The following is a 17,638-nucleotide window of genomic DNA, read 5'->3' on the forward strand; positions in this document are numbered from 1 at the left end:
TTAGTATTACAAGTTCCTCCGTTTTATATAATCTCTATATAATTATAAATTAAGCTTTTGGTCAGATTTTCTTTTTATATTTTCTCTTTATAAATTAAACAATTTGCCTTTCGTCTTTCCTATTATTTTTATGCCAAACCATTTCTTAAATTTCCAATTGGGCAAATATTGGTTTTGCAATACTCATCCCTTATAATAGGACAACTTATTTTTTGGAATTAAGATTTGATTGTTTATTTTCTCAATCAAAACTTTTTTTAGGATTGTAAGCATCAGATTGAACTAAGATGGTCTCACCAGTCCGATCGTTGACTGTACTTAATTTTGCATTATTTACTATTAATTTATATTATTTTTGTTTGAGAGTCAATGATTGTTAACATATGAATGATAAATAATTAACTAATAGTATAAAAAAACCATTAAATTATCAGCATATAATATTAAATCATTATATATAATTATTAATTGCATACAGTTTTGATTTTATATATAATTGCATATTTATAGATAAAAATATTAATTATATATAAAATTACTCGATCAAGCTAGACGGTTTAACTGTTTAAACTAGTTAAACCTAATACGAGACTTCTTCCAGTTTAATGTCTGACTCAGCTTTCACACCATTGTTTTTTTTACATTATTATTTTATATTTTTGATTTCCAGATTTTATACGATAGCTTCCAATTTTGCTAATTATTTATGCGTCATTAAGCTACAGCACATTTCCTTATGAGATTTAAATCCTCTAAAATAAGCTTTTCCCTAAAGTGGACAAATAAGAGTTTACAATCTCATTTGACAGAATAGTATTAACTTAATAAGAAAGAAAAGCATGAAAACAAACTTAGGAAAGTCTAGGACAAATTTGACAGAATCAAAGTCAAAAAGGGCAAAACTTGAAAATAACACCACAGATTACTCCCACCAAAATGAAGATGCCTTGTTTCAGAACCCTCATGGAAACTTTATGAAAATGTTCATTTCATATAAACTTCAATTTCCCTGAACATCAGTGGCAGCAAGTTGAGACTGCACCATTTACAGTTTCTACCCTTTTTCTACAATTATAACCGCAACCATAGTGTTTCTACCACAACTTATTGGCATCTTGGATGGTTTCATACATCAATAGTACTTCTTTTCATAAGAAACCAGCCCATGAATTCCACCTTCAACTTGTGCTGCTCCGGTCCGAACCTGGGCAAAATAGACCAGATATTAAGATCAACGTAATTGAGTAACTATGAACATGAATTTGGTACCTCACTGAATGATTATTATTTTTTTGACATCATAATAAACCAAGTGTTATTGTTTAATGGGGCAAAAGTGATATCACTTGATGGACGAATTTGATGTTGCTAGTTTTCAGGACCAAATCAGGGCTGCAAATGTAACTTACATGAAATCTCAAGCAAAGTTGCATGCATGCAAAATATTACATATTCTAAATACAGCAAATTGCCGATTCATGCAAGTACGAGAGTCCCCTCCGACAACCAACAAAATAGGATGCCTTTTCATTGATGGAATCGATTCAAGCAATTTAAAGTTTTAGCAAAATAAACAACACTTTTTCTTCATCCGTTTTTCAATTCAATATGCTTTTGGATTAAAGGCATAAATCTGTTTTTGACTTCCTTTGGGTTAATCCTTCTAGCAGAAGAAAACTAATCCCAAATCCATCCTAATAAATTCAGGGAATCTTTTAGCCATTTGTTTGGTTTAAGAATGAATTGATAAACAATGCATGTCATTTTTAGAGAACTACAGTTTCCTACCTTTTCCACGAGTAACACTCATGAAAATTAGCAAATACTGAATAAAACAAAATTAGGCGAGTTCAATAGGAGATTGGAAAGCGTCAACAAACAGCACTAGCTTATAACGGAGCAAGCATTAAATAAATAGAAGGGTCGGTGTACCATACCTCTAGCCTTAAGACCCTGGATCTTAAAAGGTCGTGAGCAGATTGCAAAGAGTTAGCTCCAATATCTTGAAAGCCTTGTTTGACTGCTTGCAAAGTGTACGGTACGAACTTCAACACAGAACCCTTATCTTTCACGGCTCCAACAACCCCCTGAGCAATTTTTAGCTTTGCTGTATCACCCAAATACCTTTGATCACTCCCTTTAGTCATAGCTTCCAGGGAACCCATCCCTCTATACTTCTTGACGCGTTGACCATTCTGGAGAAGAAAAGGAAATTATGCATATTATTACCATATTCACTCTTGCTTAAGAATGTATAAGTCATCGGCAAAAGGAATGCAGCAACATAAAATAGTGGAAATAAAAACAGGGAAGAAAAAGGAAAGAGAGAGGGAAGCACTTTCATAACCGTAACAAACTAATAACATATTATTCCTAGAACTAGAAGCGTCATACAAAAATATTATAAGCTTTAACTTTGTCAAGTTTATCATGCTTACAAATTACATGTAAAATGGTCAGCTTTTAGGTATAATGGTCAACATTAATAACAAAATCCATTAATAAAAGCAACACAATCTTTTCACTTCTAGCAAACCAAAACACTTCTAACAAACAACATATTACCTTAAATAACTACTCAGTATAATTTTTTTCCTAAACACACTCCTACTATATCAGTACCCATACAAAATTTACTCCATATATGCTGATAACATACAAAGGCATAAACTAATAAAAGCGGAGAGGCAATCACAAGATTCCAACAGGCTACCGTACATCCGTACCTGATATTCGTAAGCTCCAGGAGCCTCAGTGCTACCAGCTAAAAAGCTTCCCATCATAACAGTAGATGCTCCCAATGACAAAGCCTTAACAATATGACCAGAGTTTGAGATGCCACCATCAGCAATCACAGGAACACCGCTTTTATAAGCAATGGATGAGACCTTGTAAACAGCAGTTGCCTGAAAAACATAAAGACAATATTAAGAATTGAGCACCAGCTGAGATTTATTAGCCCAGATATTGGTTGATGGAAGGCAGAGCTGAAATTCCACAAAACCACCCTTAAGATTATTAGAGGATTAAGATTTTAATGCACTTAAGATTAAATCAAGGGTTGATAAACCCTTACTTGCTCAATTTACAGATAAGCTCACTTCGGAGTAGCTTTTTCTAAGCACACATTAACCTTTAATGAGAGCTTACATCGGCACTCATATGTGAGTATATGACCAGCCAATGAAGAAACGCGGACAATTATTAAATCCAAGATTTTCCTGTCAAAGTGGTTTGATCCTACCAGTAGTGCGGCCCGCCAAATTTCATTGGCTATTGAGCTCTGAATAATATTTACTCAATCCTACTCAAAACTAATCGATTTATCAAATGGGAAAGTCATTCAAAACTCACAATCAAAAGCCTGATAAAAGTAACCAATGTTTCAAATTTCAACCCTTCAGATTCATTAGCAAAAATAAACAATGATTCAATAAATCATCAAGAGACCCCATAAAGTGAAAAAAATATATACCTGACCGCGTCCAACTGCGCAAACCTCTTGTGTAGTGCATATGGAACCAGACCCCATACCAACCCTCAACCCATCAACACCAGCCTGAATCAAATTCTCGGCCTGATACATTGTCACCACATTCCCACCAATCACATCGATCTCAGGGTACACTTTCTTCACATACTTGATCATCTCTAACTGATAAACAGAGTTACCCTGAGAACTATCAAGCACTACCACATTCACTCCAGCCTTCACCAATTGCTCTAACCTCTCCTTATCTTCTTCCCTTGTCCCGATTGCTGCCCCCACCATCCATTCCCCGTTCGCCCCCACCGATCCCTTGGCCAACAATTTTGGATACCCTTTAACCCTATCCACATCCTCCCTTGTCACAAAATCCACCAATTCACTGTCATCCCTCACCAAACCAACGAAATTCGCCTTCTTCTCATTCAAAGTTTCATCGATTTTTGCCAAATCATAGCTCCATGGCACAGTAACAGGTGATTCAACTAAATAATCACGCACTCTACTACAGCTCTTATTGTTTTGATTCGTTATCCAATTTTCTCTCGAGACATACCCGAGGAGGTTGGATTTGGAGTTTCCGGACTCGGTGACGAGAATGAACGGCGAGTCAGCAAAGTCCTCGACGGAGGTGATCTCGGCGGAGGGAGGGAGGAAGACGGGGTCGTGGAGGATGGGGACGCGTCTGGACTTAGCGGCGCGGACGAGGGACGCTTGGACGGCGGCGGTGGTATTGGAGTGGATGATGGCGATGCCACCGAGGGAGGCCATAGCGGCGGCCATGGCGGATTCTGAGACGGTGTCCATAGGGGAAGCGACGAGGGGGACGGAGAGGCGGAGGTTGCGGGAGAGGTTAGTGGAGAGGTTGACGGCGTCGGAGGGAAAGTCGATGTAGTGAGGGAGGAAGATGACGTCGTCATAGGTGTAGGAGAAACCCTGGTTGAAAAGCTTCTCCGCCGTGAAACCATCTTCGATTGGTGGCGGCGTAAGGTCCATTTTTGTGGCGGCGGAGAGGAGGGTTCAGTAAGGGTCCTGTGGATTAATGTTTTTTTAACTTTCTATTTATATTTGGTTTATAAATGCCGCTATTAGGTGTGGTAACGGTAGTAGAGCCAGTAATGTCGTGGTAATAGTACTAGAGTGATTAATGACTCCAACTGCTTCCAAAAATCAACTTTTAATATTTGTTTTTTTGAACATTTTGTGTAACTTCATGTGAATATGTGATTGGTCAGAAAAAATATATTTGAATTAAAATTTTATTATTAAATATACTTTTAATCAATCATTAATTTATAGTACATAGAAGTGACATAAGATGTATGATAGTAGATATGCTCTCATCCAAACTAATACATCCTTGGTTTGCTGAATTTCAACTATCCAAGTTGACGCTGGTTCGTGGAAGCATCACCAATTCCTCAAAATCCAAACTAACACATCATTGGTAACATGTACCATATACCAAAGAAAAACATATGTATAGTTAGTGAAAAATTTGATGGTTGGTCCACCAATTCTTAAATAAATAAATATTTTTAAAATAAATAACTTACTAAGAAATTATATATATTAATATTAATACAAATGTTAAGATTAATATTAATATTAATCATAATATTATTCATAATATGTTATTAAGAAAATAGTTTTTGCACTAATTGTTTAAGAATTTTTAAATAATATATATTTTATTATTAGTTTGTTAATTATTATTGACTATTAAATAAAAGAAATATGCTATGGTGTACTTTATATAAAAAACTATAATAAAATTGCATTAATATTAAACTCTACGGTATTTTGTTTTTCCCCCTTTATTTAGTAACCAAGTGGTAATTTACTATTAAACGGTAAAGCGTTTTTGTTTTGTATGGGAGTGTAAGGGCTAAAGTGTAAACAATATTTTAGTCTACAAAATTCAAAAGTTTTTGAGTTTATAAAGGATGAGATGGTGTCCTCTGCTCAACGGCTCTATTTAATCCCAGAAAAAAAATTAAAAAAATTATTTCATATCTTAAATATCAATACTAAATATGATTCGATCGGGATTAGAAAATACAAAATTCAGATTTAATAAGACAAGCAATCAAAGCAACAAGTAAAAATCCACAACTCATTCACTTTGCTCAACAGATGACAAGAAGTTTTGCATGATTATATATGTAACCTTTACGTGTCCATATATCATATGTTTTTTATACAAATTTAAAAATATTAGGGTAAAATAGGAAAATATAAAGGTAGTTAAGTAAAGATAATGTAACTCGACAATTAGATTGTAAAATTTCAACCTTTTTTTTCTAGGGCAAGAATCGACAACCCTAGTGTAGAATTTCATTTTTTAAATATAACTGGACAATCCCATTATAAAATTTCAATTTTTGTTCTAGGGCAAGAATACTAGCCCATCCAATTGGCAATGGATTGGTTTCTAGCTCTATATGTTTAGTATGCAATCCTAACTCTACTAGTCTATTTCTTCTTCATACAACATTTTTCTTTATGCAACATTCTTCTTCATAAAGCATATTTACAAAAAAAAAACATATACACACTTAACTTTACTTCACCTTATTGTTCTTTGATATAGCCACTTCATATTGTTGAGGGATATAACCACTTCTTATACACACAAATCCTTATTCTATGATAATACATAGTGGCAGCCTCTCAATGCTCTTAGGGATATAGATACAATTAGTCGAACCTCATTACCAAACCTCTTATATTATTCTCTTTTCTCTATACTCTTTTACTATTTGATTGCTCGTTTGTTCCCAACAATTAGTATTAGATAACTTATCTCAGGTGCCAAATTCGAGGCAGGGAGTTCAATGGAACTGGTAATTGCGGATTATGGCAAAGGACGATTAATGATGTGTTGGCTCAACAAGGTCTATCAGGCGTTGTGTGAGAATAAACCAGATAGTATGGATAAACTATATTGGGAAGAGTTGAAGGAGAAGGTTGTGGAACCATACGACTCTGTCTATCATATGAGGTGGTGTATTATGTTATGGAGTTGACGTCACCAACAAAGGTATGAGAGACATTAGAGAAGCAATTCATGTCCCAGTCTCTAACAAATAAGTTGTATTTGAAACAAAGACTATATATATAGTCATTAACCTTTAATGAGAGCTTACATCGGCACTCATATGTGAGTATATGACCAGCCAATGAAGAAACGCGGACAATTATTAAATCCAAGATTTTCCTGTCAAAGTGGTTTGATCCTACCAGTAGTGCGGCCCGCCAAATTTCATTGGCTATTGAGCTCTGAATAATATTTACTCAATCCTACTCAAAACTAATCGATTTATCAAATGGGAAAGTCATTCAAAACTCACAATCAAAAGCCTGATAAAAGTAACCAATGTTTCAAATTTCAACCCTTCAGATTCATTAGCAAAAATAAACAATGATTCAATAAATCATCAAGAGACCCCATAAAGTGAAAAAAATATATACCTGACCGCGTCCAACTGCGCAAACCTCTTGTGTAGTGCATATGGAACCAGACCCCATACCAACCCTCAACCCATCAACACCAGCCTGAATCAAATTCTCGGCCTGATACATTGTCACCACATTCCCACCAATCACATCGATCTCAGGGTACACTTTCTTCACATACTTGATCATCTCTAACTGATAAACAGAGTTACCCTGAGAACTATCAAGCACTACCACATTCACTCCAGCCTTCACCAATTGCTCTAACCTCTCCTTATCTTCTTCCCTTGTCCCGATTGCTGCCCCCACCATCCATTCCCCGTTCGCCCCCACCGATCCCTTGGCCAACAATTTTGGATACCCTTTAACCCTATCCACATCCTCCCTTGTCACAAAATCCACCAATTCACTGTCATCCCTCACCAAACCAACGAAATTCGCCTTCTTCTCATTCAAAGTTTCATCGATTTTTGCCAAATCATAGCTCCATGGCACAGTAACAGGTGATTCAACTAAATAATCACGCACTCTACTACAGCTCTTATTGTTTTGATTCGTTATCCAATTTTCTCTCGAGACATACCCGAGGAGGTTGGATTTGGAGTTTCCGGACTCGGTGACGAGAATGAACGGCGAGTCAGCAAAGTCCTCGACGGAGGTGATCTCGGCGGAGGGAGGGAGGAAGACGGGGTCGTGGAGGATGGGGACGCGTCTGGACTTAGCGGCGCGGACGAGGGACGCTTGGACGGCGGCGGTGGTATTGGAGTGGATGATGGCGATGCCACCGAGGGAGGCCATAGCGGCGGCCATGGCGGATTCTGAGACGGTGTCCATAGGGGAAGCGACGAGGGGGACGGAGAGGCGGAGGTTGCGGGAGAGGTTAGTGGAGAGGTTGACGGCGTCGGAGGGAAAGTCGATGTAGTGAGGGAGGAAGATGACGTCGTCATAGGTGTAGGAGAAACCCTGGTTGAAAAGCTTCTCCGCCGTGAAACCATCTTCGATTGGTGGCGGCGTAAGGTCCATTTTTGTGGCGGCGGAGAGGAGGGTTCAGTAAGGGTCCTGTGGATTAATGTTTTTTTAACTTTCTATTTATATTTGGTTTATAAATGCCGCTATTAGGTGTGGTAACGGTAGTAGAGCCAGTAATGTCGTGGTAATAGTACTAGAGTGATTAATGACTCCAACTGCTTCCAAAAATCAACTTTTAATATTTGTTTTTTTGAACATTTTGTGTAACTTCATGTGAATATGTGATTGGTCAGAAAAAATATATTTGAATTAAAATTTTATTATTAAATATACTTTTAATCAATCATTAATTTATAGTACATAGAAGTGACATAAGATGTATGATAGTAGATATGCTCTCATCCAAACTAATACATCCTTGGTTTGCTGAATTTCAACTATCCAAGTTGACGCTGGTTCGTGGAAGCATCACCAATTCCTCAAAATCCAAACTAACACATCATTGGTAACATGTACCATATACCAAAGAAAAACATATGTATAGTTAGTGAAAAATTTGATGGTTGGTCCACCAATTCTTAAATAAATAAATATTTTTAAAATAAATAACTTACTAAGAAATTATATATATTAATATTAATACAAATGTTAAGATTAATATTAATATTAATCATAATATTATTCATAATATGTTATTAAGAAAATAGTTTTTGCACTAATTGTTTAAGAATTTTTAAATAATATATATTTTATTATTAGTTTGTTAATTATTATTGACTATTAAATAAAAGAAATATGCTATGGTGTACTTTATATAAAAAACTATAATAAAATTGCATTAATATTAAACTCTACGGTATTTTGTTTTTCCCCCTTTATTTAGTAACCAAGTGGTAATTTACTATTAAACGGTAAAGCGTTTTTGTTTTGTATGGGAGTGTAAGGGCTAAAGTGTAAACAATATTTTAGTCTACAAAATTCAAAAGTTTTTGAGTTTATAAAGGATGAGATGGTGTCCTCTGCTCAACGGCTCTATTTAATCCCAGAAAAAAAATTAAAAAAATTATTTCATATCTTAAATATCAATACTAAATATGATTCGATCGGGATTAGAAAATACAAAATTCAGATTTAATAAGACAAGCAATCAAAGCAACAAGTAAAAATCCACAACTCATTCACTTTGCTCAACAGATGACAAGAAGTTTTGCATGATTATATATGTAACCTTTACGTGTCCATATATCATATGTTTTTTATACAAATTTAAAAATATTAGGGTAAAATAGGAAAATATAAAGGTAGTTAAGTAAAGATAATGTAACTCGACAATTAGATTGTAAAATTTCAACCTTTTTTTTCTAGGGCAAGAATCGACAACCCTAGTGTAGAATTTCATTTTTTAAATATAACTGGACAATCCCATTATAAAATTTCAATTTTTGTTCTAGGGCAAGAATACTAGCCCATCCAATTGGCAATGGATTGGTTTCTAGCTCTATATGTTTAGTATGCAATCCTAACTCTACTAGTCTATTTCTTCTTCATACAACATTTTTCTTTATGCAACATTCTTCTTCATAAAGCATATTTACAAAAAAAAAACATATACACACTTAACTTTACTTCACCTTATTGTTCTTTGATATAGCCACTTCATATTGTTGAGGGATATAACCACTTCTTATACACACAAATCCTTATTCTATGATAATACATAGTGGCAGCCTCTCAATGCTCTTAGGGATATAGATACAATTAGTCGAACCTCATTACCAAACCTCTTATATTATTCTCTTTTCTCTATACTCTTTTACTATTTGATTGCTCGTTTGTTCCCAACAATTAGTATTAGATAACTTATCTCAGGTGCCAAATTCGAGGCAGGGAGTTCAATGGAACTGGTAATTGCGGATTATGGCAAAGGACGATTAATGATGTGTTGGCTCAACAAGGTCTATCAGGCGTTGTGTGAGAATAAACCAGATAGTATGGATAAACTATATTGGGAAGAGTTGAAGGAGAAGGTTGTGGAACCATACGACTCTGTCTATCATATGAGGTGGTGTATTATGTTATGGAGTTGACGTCACCAACAAAGGTATGAGAGACATTAGAGAAGCAATTCATGTCCCAGTCTCTAACAAATAAGTTGTATTTGAAACAAAGACTATATATATAGTCTGAAGATGTAGGAGGGTGCTGATTTGCAACAACATCTCAACAATTTTAATCAAGTGATCAATGACTTGCATGAACTTGATATGAAGGTTGATGATGAGGACAATGTAAGAATATTATTGTGTTCTTTGTCAAATTCCTATGGACATTTAGTGACAATATTTACGTAACGGGAAATACTCAATCAAATTAGATGAGATCACATATGCACTTCTGTCCCTTTTTTATTCTAAAGCTAACAATGAAGGTGCCTAATTTAATAAGCATAAGCCTATCGTTTTATCAAGTTAAAAAGCATGAATTGGGATTAGTGATTTGTCTTACCACTTACTAAATCATACTTAATAGACTTTGGTGTTTGATTATGACTTGTGACATTCACATGTTGTGGTATGAGGATAGATGTGAAAAATCTAAATATAGTAGTAAACCTGATTATTCAATATGATGTATGGAAGGAAAGGTTTAGGTACCAACTCTTATAAACTCTCATATATTGCTTTATAATCTAATCAACAGAGGTATAAAACCCTACTAGATTTTTAGGATGACTAAAACGTCAATGATTCGAATTCAATGAACGGCACTTGTTGAAAAGGATCGTCACACATCCCAAAATGAATTAATTTCTTACCCCAGAAACAAAAAAATACTCTTAGAAGTACCAAAAAAGTTCAAAGAGAAGATTAGGGCCTACAGTAGTTTGTATTTTTTCAGTTCTCTTCCAGGCAAAATAGAGAGTTCTGTTAATGATGGACATGGGCCTCAAACATTTGAAACAGTGTATCTAGAGGACTTTGTTCATAAGGACAAATTGTTATTAATGTAGTGTCAAGTGTATAGCTTCTTTGTTAATTACTTAAGGAAGGATAGCTTACTCAATCTTAAAATGGAAGGAATCATGCTTAAAATTTTCTTCATGAAATAAGAAAGATAAAAAAGAAAATATTGTTCACATTGAATAGATGAAAAAACAAAATTACATTAAATCATTTATATAAAATGATAGAAAAACTAACTATCATAACCAAACTAACTAACAAAAACTCAATTATTTTAACATTCAACATATTGTATTCCACTTTTAATATTGTCAAACATGATTCATCATTATATTACTTATGTATGAACATCAACGGTAATTAACATGAATGGTTAACTGTATATAATTATTTGTATCACTTTTGATATCGTAAAAAACACTTATATTATCAATATATACATATTAAATTCATTTCAAATATTAAGAAAAGCAAACCACTTACTATTTGGGATGAAGCTCCCATACTAAATAGGTTTTGTTTTGAAGCTCTAGATCAGACTCTTAGGATTATTCATGCTATTCAAAAGGGCAACAGACAAGACATATATTATATCTGCTTTTATTAATTCGTCTCATGTTTGGAAACACTACATGGTAAGCCCAGTTCTAGATTCTCAACATTATTCAAAATAATATTTGGAGCAAACTTTTGCCAACAAAACATTGGGTGTGAGCATGTGAGAATTGAGTTAATTAAGATTTATCCCTTAATCCATCCCAAATATTATTGGTTGAGTTATTTTTTAAAGCCAAATCCCTAGACCCAAAGATTAACTCAATCTTAGATGTATGATCAGGTCTACAATTGAATAAACAAACATAAACATAAGGAATGACCATATAACGGGTCTAGATCATGTCACAAACTCTAATAAATATCGAATGTAATTTTGAATCCAAACCCGACCTTAATAAAACCAGACCATTTAAAATCCAATCATGATCGGATAAATCAGATGATCAGATAGGATCGAGTTTTAATCGACCCACATGGCCAAAATAGCTTCACCCTAGGTCACAGCACCTTTGCCAATATCAGCAATATTGCAAATTTCCACTGCTTAAAACAGAATAAGTCAATAACTAGAGTAAACAAATTTCACAATTAAATTAACTCCAAACATAAGCATGGAAAAAATGAATGATTACAAGAAATAATAACAATGTAGGAATATATTGAATGCATAAGCCTGAGAAAAAATCAAGGGCAATGCCAGAATCAGTTCCAAATTGTTATCGGCAACGTACAGCACTGAAAGCACCATGAAATAGGTGAATCAGAGACTCTAATTTGTTGCCTTTTTTCTTCTATTTTCTCACAATCAAACATTTGCCAAAACTTTAATCAATTAAAAATGAGTTTAATAACTATACATTGTCATCATAAAACATAACCAATAATAAGTTACATTGTCGGTGCATAAATATTAAACTCGGAAAAGATTAACAAAAGTTGGCTCAGACTATTGATGGCATCAACAAGCTGTAATAGCTTTCATAGTTTGATGGTATATATAAATTCATCATCACAGCCTCAGCCTCAAAATTATAACACATACAATTCAAAACAACTAGGAATTAAAAGAAGAGAAACATTTGGGGATAATAATTTAGGGTAGAATCGTTGAAGATAAATTGGTACAAGTTGTCAAAGGAAGAAAAGATAAGATATGATTCTCTGACACAAGTTAGAACTACAAGGGATGCAACAAAATTTTGAGTTACAAAAGATTACTTCGTATTGTGCAGAAAATTGAGGGATTAAATAGGTTGAGAGAGTGAGAACAGTGAAACCCTAATTTCTTCTGGTGGGTTAAATTACTGTTTCGGCCTTTATTGGTTGTCTTAACAATGTTGGGCCTTTTTTTCTTCTGTGGCCCAAACTCTACCACCTAAGAAAAAATTATCAAAACCAAAACAAAAAAGTAACAAACCCAGAACAAAAAATGACAACAAAATAACGGGAACACATTCACATTTGTTATCCCATTTTATATATCATCATATCTAATTGGTTGGAAAAATTATTTAGTTAAAATTGTAATTATTAAATATTTTTTTAGTCAATTATATCTTTTGACACAAAAGAATAAGATAATGGATATGTATTCAAAATAATACTGTTTTAGCGGCAACTTGGAGTAAAATTTGATTTTGATGATCAAACTACAGCTTCTATCTAGTTTATAATTATACTTCAATATGTTATTTTTTTGTTTCTTTTTTGGTTTATATGTGGTTTGTATAAAGTATAAACTAAGTTGGTTTCCAGATTCTTTTATAAACTAAGTTTGTTAGGAAATAATCTTCGTTTATAAAAAAAACAAATAAAAAATAAGGAAAATTGGTGCGCATGTCCATTAGGTATATTATTGTCTCTGTAAAATTTATTATTTTGTTTCTACTTTTCTTTTTGTTGGGTTGATACTTGGTATATGATTTCTTATATTCCTCTTCATCTCATGGACATATTTTTGAGGTTTGTTTTTGGGCTAAATTTTTTTTTGTAGGTATCCTACTTTTTTTTTTGATAAGAAATTAATTTCTTCGGGGATTGTCCCAATAAATGTCGTTCATATGAATCAAACTTTTGACCTTCAAGATCTAATGGAGTATTACACCATTAAACCAACGAGCTAATAAAATTATATTGCACTAATTTAACCCTACAATAAAATTACTTAAATAAATATAACTACTTTACTAGAGATTGCATAAAAAAAGATAAAATATTGTTAAAAATTAAATAAGATAGCCTCAAACAAAATATGATATCTATACATTAAATCAAATTAACCAAATGCTATCAACAACGTATTTAGTTAAAAAAAGTTACATACTAAATTAACTAAATGTTACTAAAAGTATATATTATTTGAGTGATGTAAGATTTTGCTAGATTTCATGATAACCAAAAAGTCAATGATTCGATTTCTGAAAGATATTACTTTCTTATCTATAGAGTGAAAAACTTGTTGGGTCCCACAGGGCTCTGTAACTCACCTAGAGGAGCGTGAATAGGTGATACAGTACACAATTACTGTTGCTCGATAAAAAATAGATTATACAAATTCACACATTGTTTAATCAATTAACACTAGCTATAATTGATTAACTAGTTGTGTAGATAATCGATAAACTAAACAACCTACTCGATTATTCAGTTCTTGTTCTATGAAAAGTAGTTTTCTTTGACTTCCAAAATTACCAAGATTTAACCAAACTTATATGCATTCTTTTAGATGATTAAGAACAGTAAATATACAAAATAGAATATGCAATTAACTCATAATAATATGCATGTCAAGTTAAGCAAATCAAGTAATACGGAAATGTAAAGAGTTAAGGGTTGAGAAGAATAAGACAAGACTTATATATTGGTTCGTTTGCGGGTTCACTTACAAACTACATCTAAGCCTCCCCTTTTGATATTGGGAGATTTTTCTTCACTGTGGAAATTATATGTCTGTTTACAAACAACCTTCCAATATAAGACACAAGACGCTCCTTTCTTGGAACCGATGAGCCTCTCACACTTGTTTGACTACTCAGCTTGCTTACTCGAATACTCACATCTTTCGAGACTCTAGCCCCAACCTCTGTTTCGCTCGAACCAAGACATCTTGCTCTCGTGAAGACACTAACCTAAATGTAGCTAGAGTTTTCCCAAAACAATTCTCTTTCAACGGTGATACTAGACACACCAAGAGAATGTGTTATTGTCTTGTCTAAAATCTTTGAAGTTATTGATGCATCTAAAATATGCAGAATAATCACTCTTCTAGAATCTAAGAACCTCTCCACAAATCTCACAATTTGAATATAGAAAACGTGAGATGCAATGTTTCTTTTTACAAAAGATTTGACTATGAAGCTCTTTAGCGATCTTTCTAAAGATTCTACTTTTTCTCTTTTTCAAAAGAATACTTTGAAAATCTCTCTAAAGATATGAAAGTGAAAGAGCAATGATTTTCAAAACAATGTGAAAAATCAGTTTTTTCGTGTATGTGTTCTAACTCTATGAAAATATGTTTATCTATATTATGAAGCAATATGAAAAACTTGGGTTTATATATAATTTTGTTCTCAGCTGCAGTTAATCGACTATCACTAAATTTAATCTATTAACGAATCTTTAAAATACTAGAAACTAGAAATTGTAACAACCATTAATCGATTAAACTCATACTTATCGATTAACGGATTCCCAAGAATTCAATTCTTAATCGATTAAAATATCTTTTAATCGATTATTGATTTTACAAAAAGATATTTCAATATGATATGAATTTCCTACATGATTTTTAAAAGTATGATGCATGATTTTGAATGATGTATGATTTAAAACTCTTTTTAAATGCGTCCAAAATCATATGATCATGTATGTATGCATGTGATGTAAATCATGTATGATTGCATGTAAGTCTCATTTTAGTTATGATTGATTTTAGCTTGTGAGACTTCCATTAGGGTTCATCCTAGCTTAGACTCTTTCTAAGCAAACATCTTAAGACCTAATAAGGATATAAAAATACTTAGCCTCTAGATCTTCTTGAATGTTTTATCTTGTATGAATCTTGAGTCTTGACTTTGTTGTTTGTTGATTTATTCATCCCTTCAAGCTTGTCCTTGATATATAATCATTGTTATCGATCTTTGTCTTTATCAAACTCTGTCTTTCATTAACCTTTGTCTTCATAGAAATCTATGTGATGCATGCTTGTATACATAATTTGCTCATTCATGTATGCTTGCATCTTCAATATTCCCATTTTTCATGATGACAAATACTTGTTGGATCTGACAACTCTTTGTTGGATCTGACAACTCTTTGTTGGATCTGCTTGATGATAATCAATTATGTTTTGCAATTTTCTTGTTGTAAGTTGATGTGCATTTCTTCCTCTTGTTGCCCCTCAATTTTAGCATTTTGTTGTTTATGTTTTGTAGGAGTTGCAAGAGAGGAAAAGTTAAGGCTTCCGCAAGCCAATGATAAATCACCCAACAAGTAGTATTAGAGCTAGTACGATCGTACTAGTTTAACCACTTATATCATTGATCGTAGGCACTTTTACTATGGGCTCTTCTAATCCTTTAGCGGCGATGGCGCATCCATCAACCGCCCTCCGAATTTTAGTAGAGAGGGTTACACCTACTGGAAAATTCATATGAGGATTTTTATTGAGGCCATTGATATAGATATTTGGGATGCCGTAGAATATGGACCTTTTGTTCCACTATACATGGTGGAAGGAGAAACCGAAGAAAAATCAAGAAGTCTCCTGACCAACGAGGAAAAGACAAAAGTGCAACTTGATTTGAAAGCAAAAAATATTATAACCTCCACACTCTCATACGATGAATTCTTTAGGATTTCTTAGTGCAATAGTGCCAAGGATATGTGAGACACTTTACAAGTAACCCATGAAGGCACTAGTGAGGTCAAACGATCTAGATTGAATACATTGATGCATGAGTATGAGTTATTTCGCATGTTTCCACATGAGTCTATTTCTGATTTTCAAAAGCAATTTATTCATATTATTAATCATCTCATTGCATTAGATAAATTATTTGCCAAACATGAACTAACAAATAAAGTGTTGAAATATCTTGACAGGAAATGGCAACCCAAGGTGAATGCCATCGTGGAGTCAAAGGACTTGGAACGCTCATAACATTATTTGAAAAACTTCAAGAACACGAGATAGAATTAAGACGTTTGACAATCAATGAGGAAATGGAGGAGAATGTCAAAGAAATCTCATTCAAAGTGACAAAATCATATTCAAGAAATCAAAAGGAGAAATATGATGATGAGTCCGATTCTGAGTTATGTTTTAGGAGTTATGGTCTAGCTTAGGGCGACTAGTGTGTCCTAGTTGGCTTATGTTTTAGGAGTTATAGTCTATGGTGTTTTGGTCGTTGCGTTGTAATTGTAAACTTGTTAGATTGTTTTGTGCTTTGAATTTGAATTATATACACATGACATGCTATAATTGTATTTTTATACTTTCATTTGAATCATGTACTTGCTATCATATTCTTATAATCGTTTGATCAATGAATGAATGAATGAATGCTTAATTGTCTTAAATCTGTTGCATTGATCTTAGTGTGCATAATCTGTATTAAACAAGTGTATAAAACTAACAGATATCAAGTTACATAAACATTCTGCAAATAGCATGTAATCTGCAATGTATTTTGTCATATCAATAGTATTAATTGATTAAGAGCAGACAATAATTAATTAACTATCATATAAAATACAATTCTGACAATAAGCTTTCATACATCACATTGCTTTTTATCATGCCAAAAGGGGAGAAAAGTTGTTGTTTATGTTTTGCATGAATTGCAAGAGATGAAAAGTTGAAGCTTATGCAAACAAATGATAAATCACCCAACAAAAATGTTCTTGGTAGTACAATTTTTTTATAACTAAATGCTAATATAAGATTTTCCCTATTGGCATTTGACCCAAATAACTATTATTTTCTCACATCATCAATTTTAAACCAAAATTAATTTACTATTTTAAAGAATCATATAATTAATATTTTATCGGTTTACTTAGACAATAGAGATGATATGTACAACTTGTTAATTGCTATAAGTGTCTACTCCAGTCAACCTGTAACTTATGTTCAGACATTACTTTTGATATTAAAAAATACTTTCAATTTTGCATACATGGATGAATCTAAACTTTCATG

The 17,638-nt window shown here is 33.3% G+C and overlaps 1 protein-coding gene across 2 annotated transcripts; it reads right to left on the reverse strand.

Moving 5' to 3' along the window:
- On the reverse strand, window positions 806-8,035 carry LOC109356577 (inosine-5'-monophosphate dehydrogenase-like). Of its 2 annotated transcripts, none has more exons than XM_019599979.1 (4): window positions 6,962-8,035; window positions 2,727-2,906; window positions 1,938-2,195; window positions 806-1,204 (listed from the first exon to the last, which is right to left on the reverse strand). In XM_019599979.1, exons 1-4 carry the CDS (start codon window positions 7,967-7,969, stop codon window positions 1,133-1,135), a joined length of 1,518 nt encoding a protein of 505 aa, XP_019455524.1. In that variant the 5' UTR covers window positions 7,970-8,035; the 3' UTR covers window positions 806-1,132. The 2 variants fall into 2 exon arrangements, with proteins under 2 accessions (XP_019455524.1, XP_019455523.1); XM_019599978.1 differs by lacking the exon at window positions 6,962-8,035 and adding an exon at window positions 3,476-4,546.

The sequence above is a fragment of the Lupinus angustifolius genome, chromosome LG09 (genome assembly GCF_001865875.1).
Source record: "Lupinus angustifolius cultivar Tanjil chromosome LG09, LupAngTanjil_v1.0, whole genome shotgun sequence".
Lineage (NCBI taxonomy): Eukaryota > Viridiplantae > Streptophyta > Magnoliopsida > Fabales > Fabaceae > Lupinus > Lupinus angustifolius.

Bases quoted from the DNA above. Each gene is read 5' to 3' on its own strand.
- LOC109356577 (XM_019599979.1), bottom strand. From the start codon at position 7,969: ATGGACCTTACGCCGCCACCAATCGAAGATGGTTTCACGGCGGAGAAG. The intron at 2,196-2,726 runs GTACGGATGTAC...TTTCTTCTCCAG, and splicing joins CTGGAGCTTACGAATATCAG to AATGGTCAACGCGTCAAGAA. The intron at 1,205-1,937 runs GTATGGTACACC...TATTTTGCCCAG, and splicing joins CCAGGGTCTTAAGGCTAGAG to GTTCGGACCGGAGCAGCACA.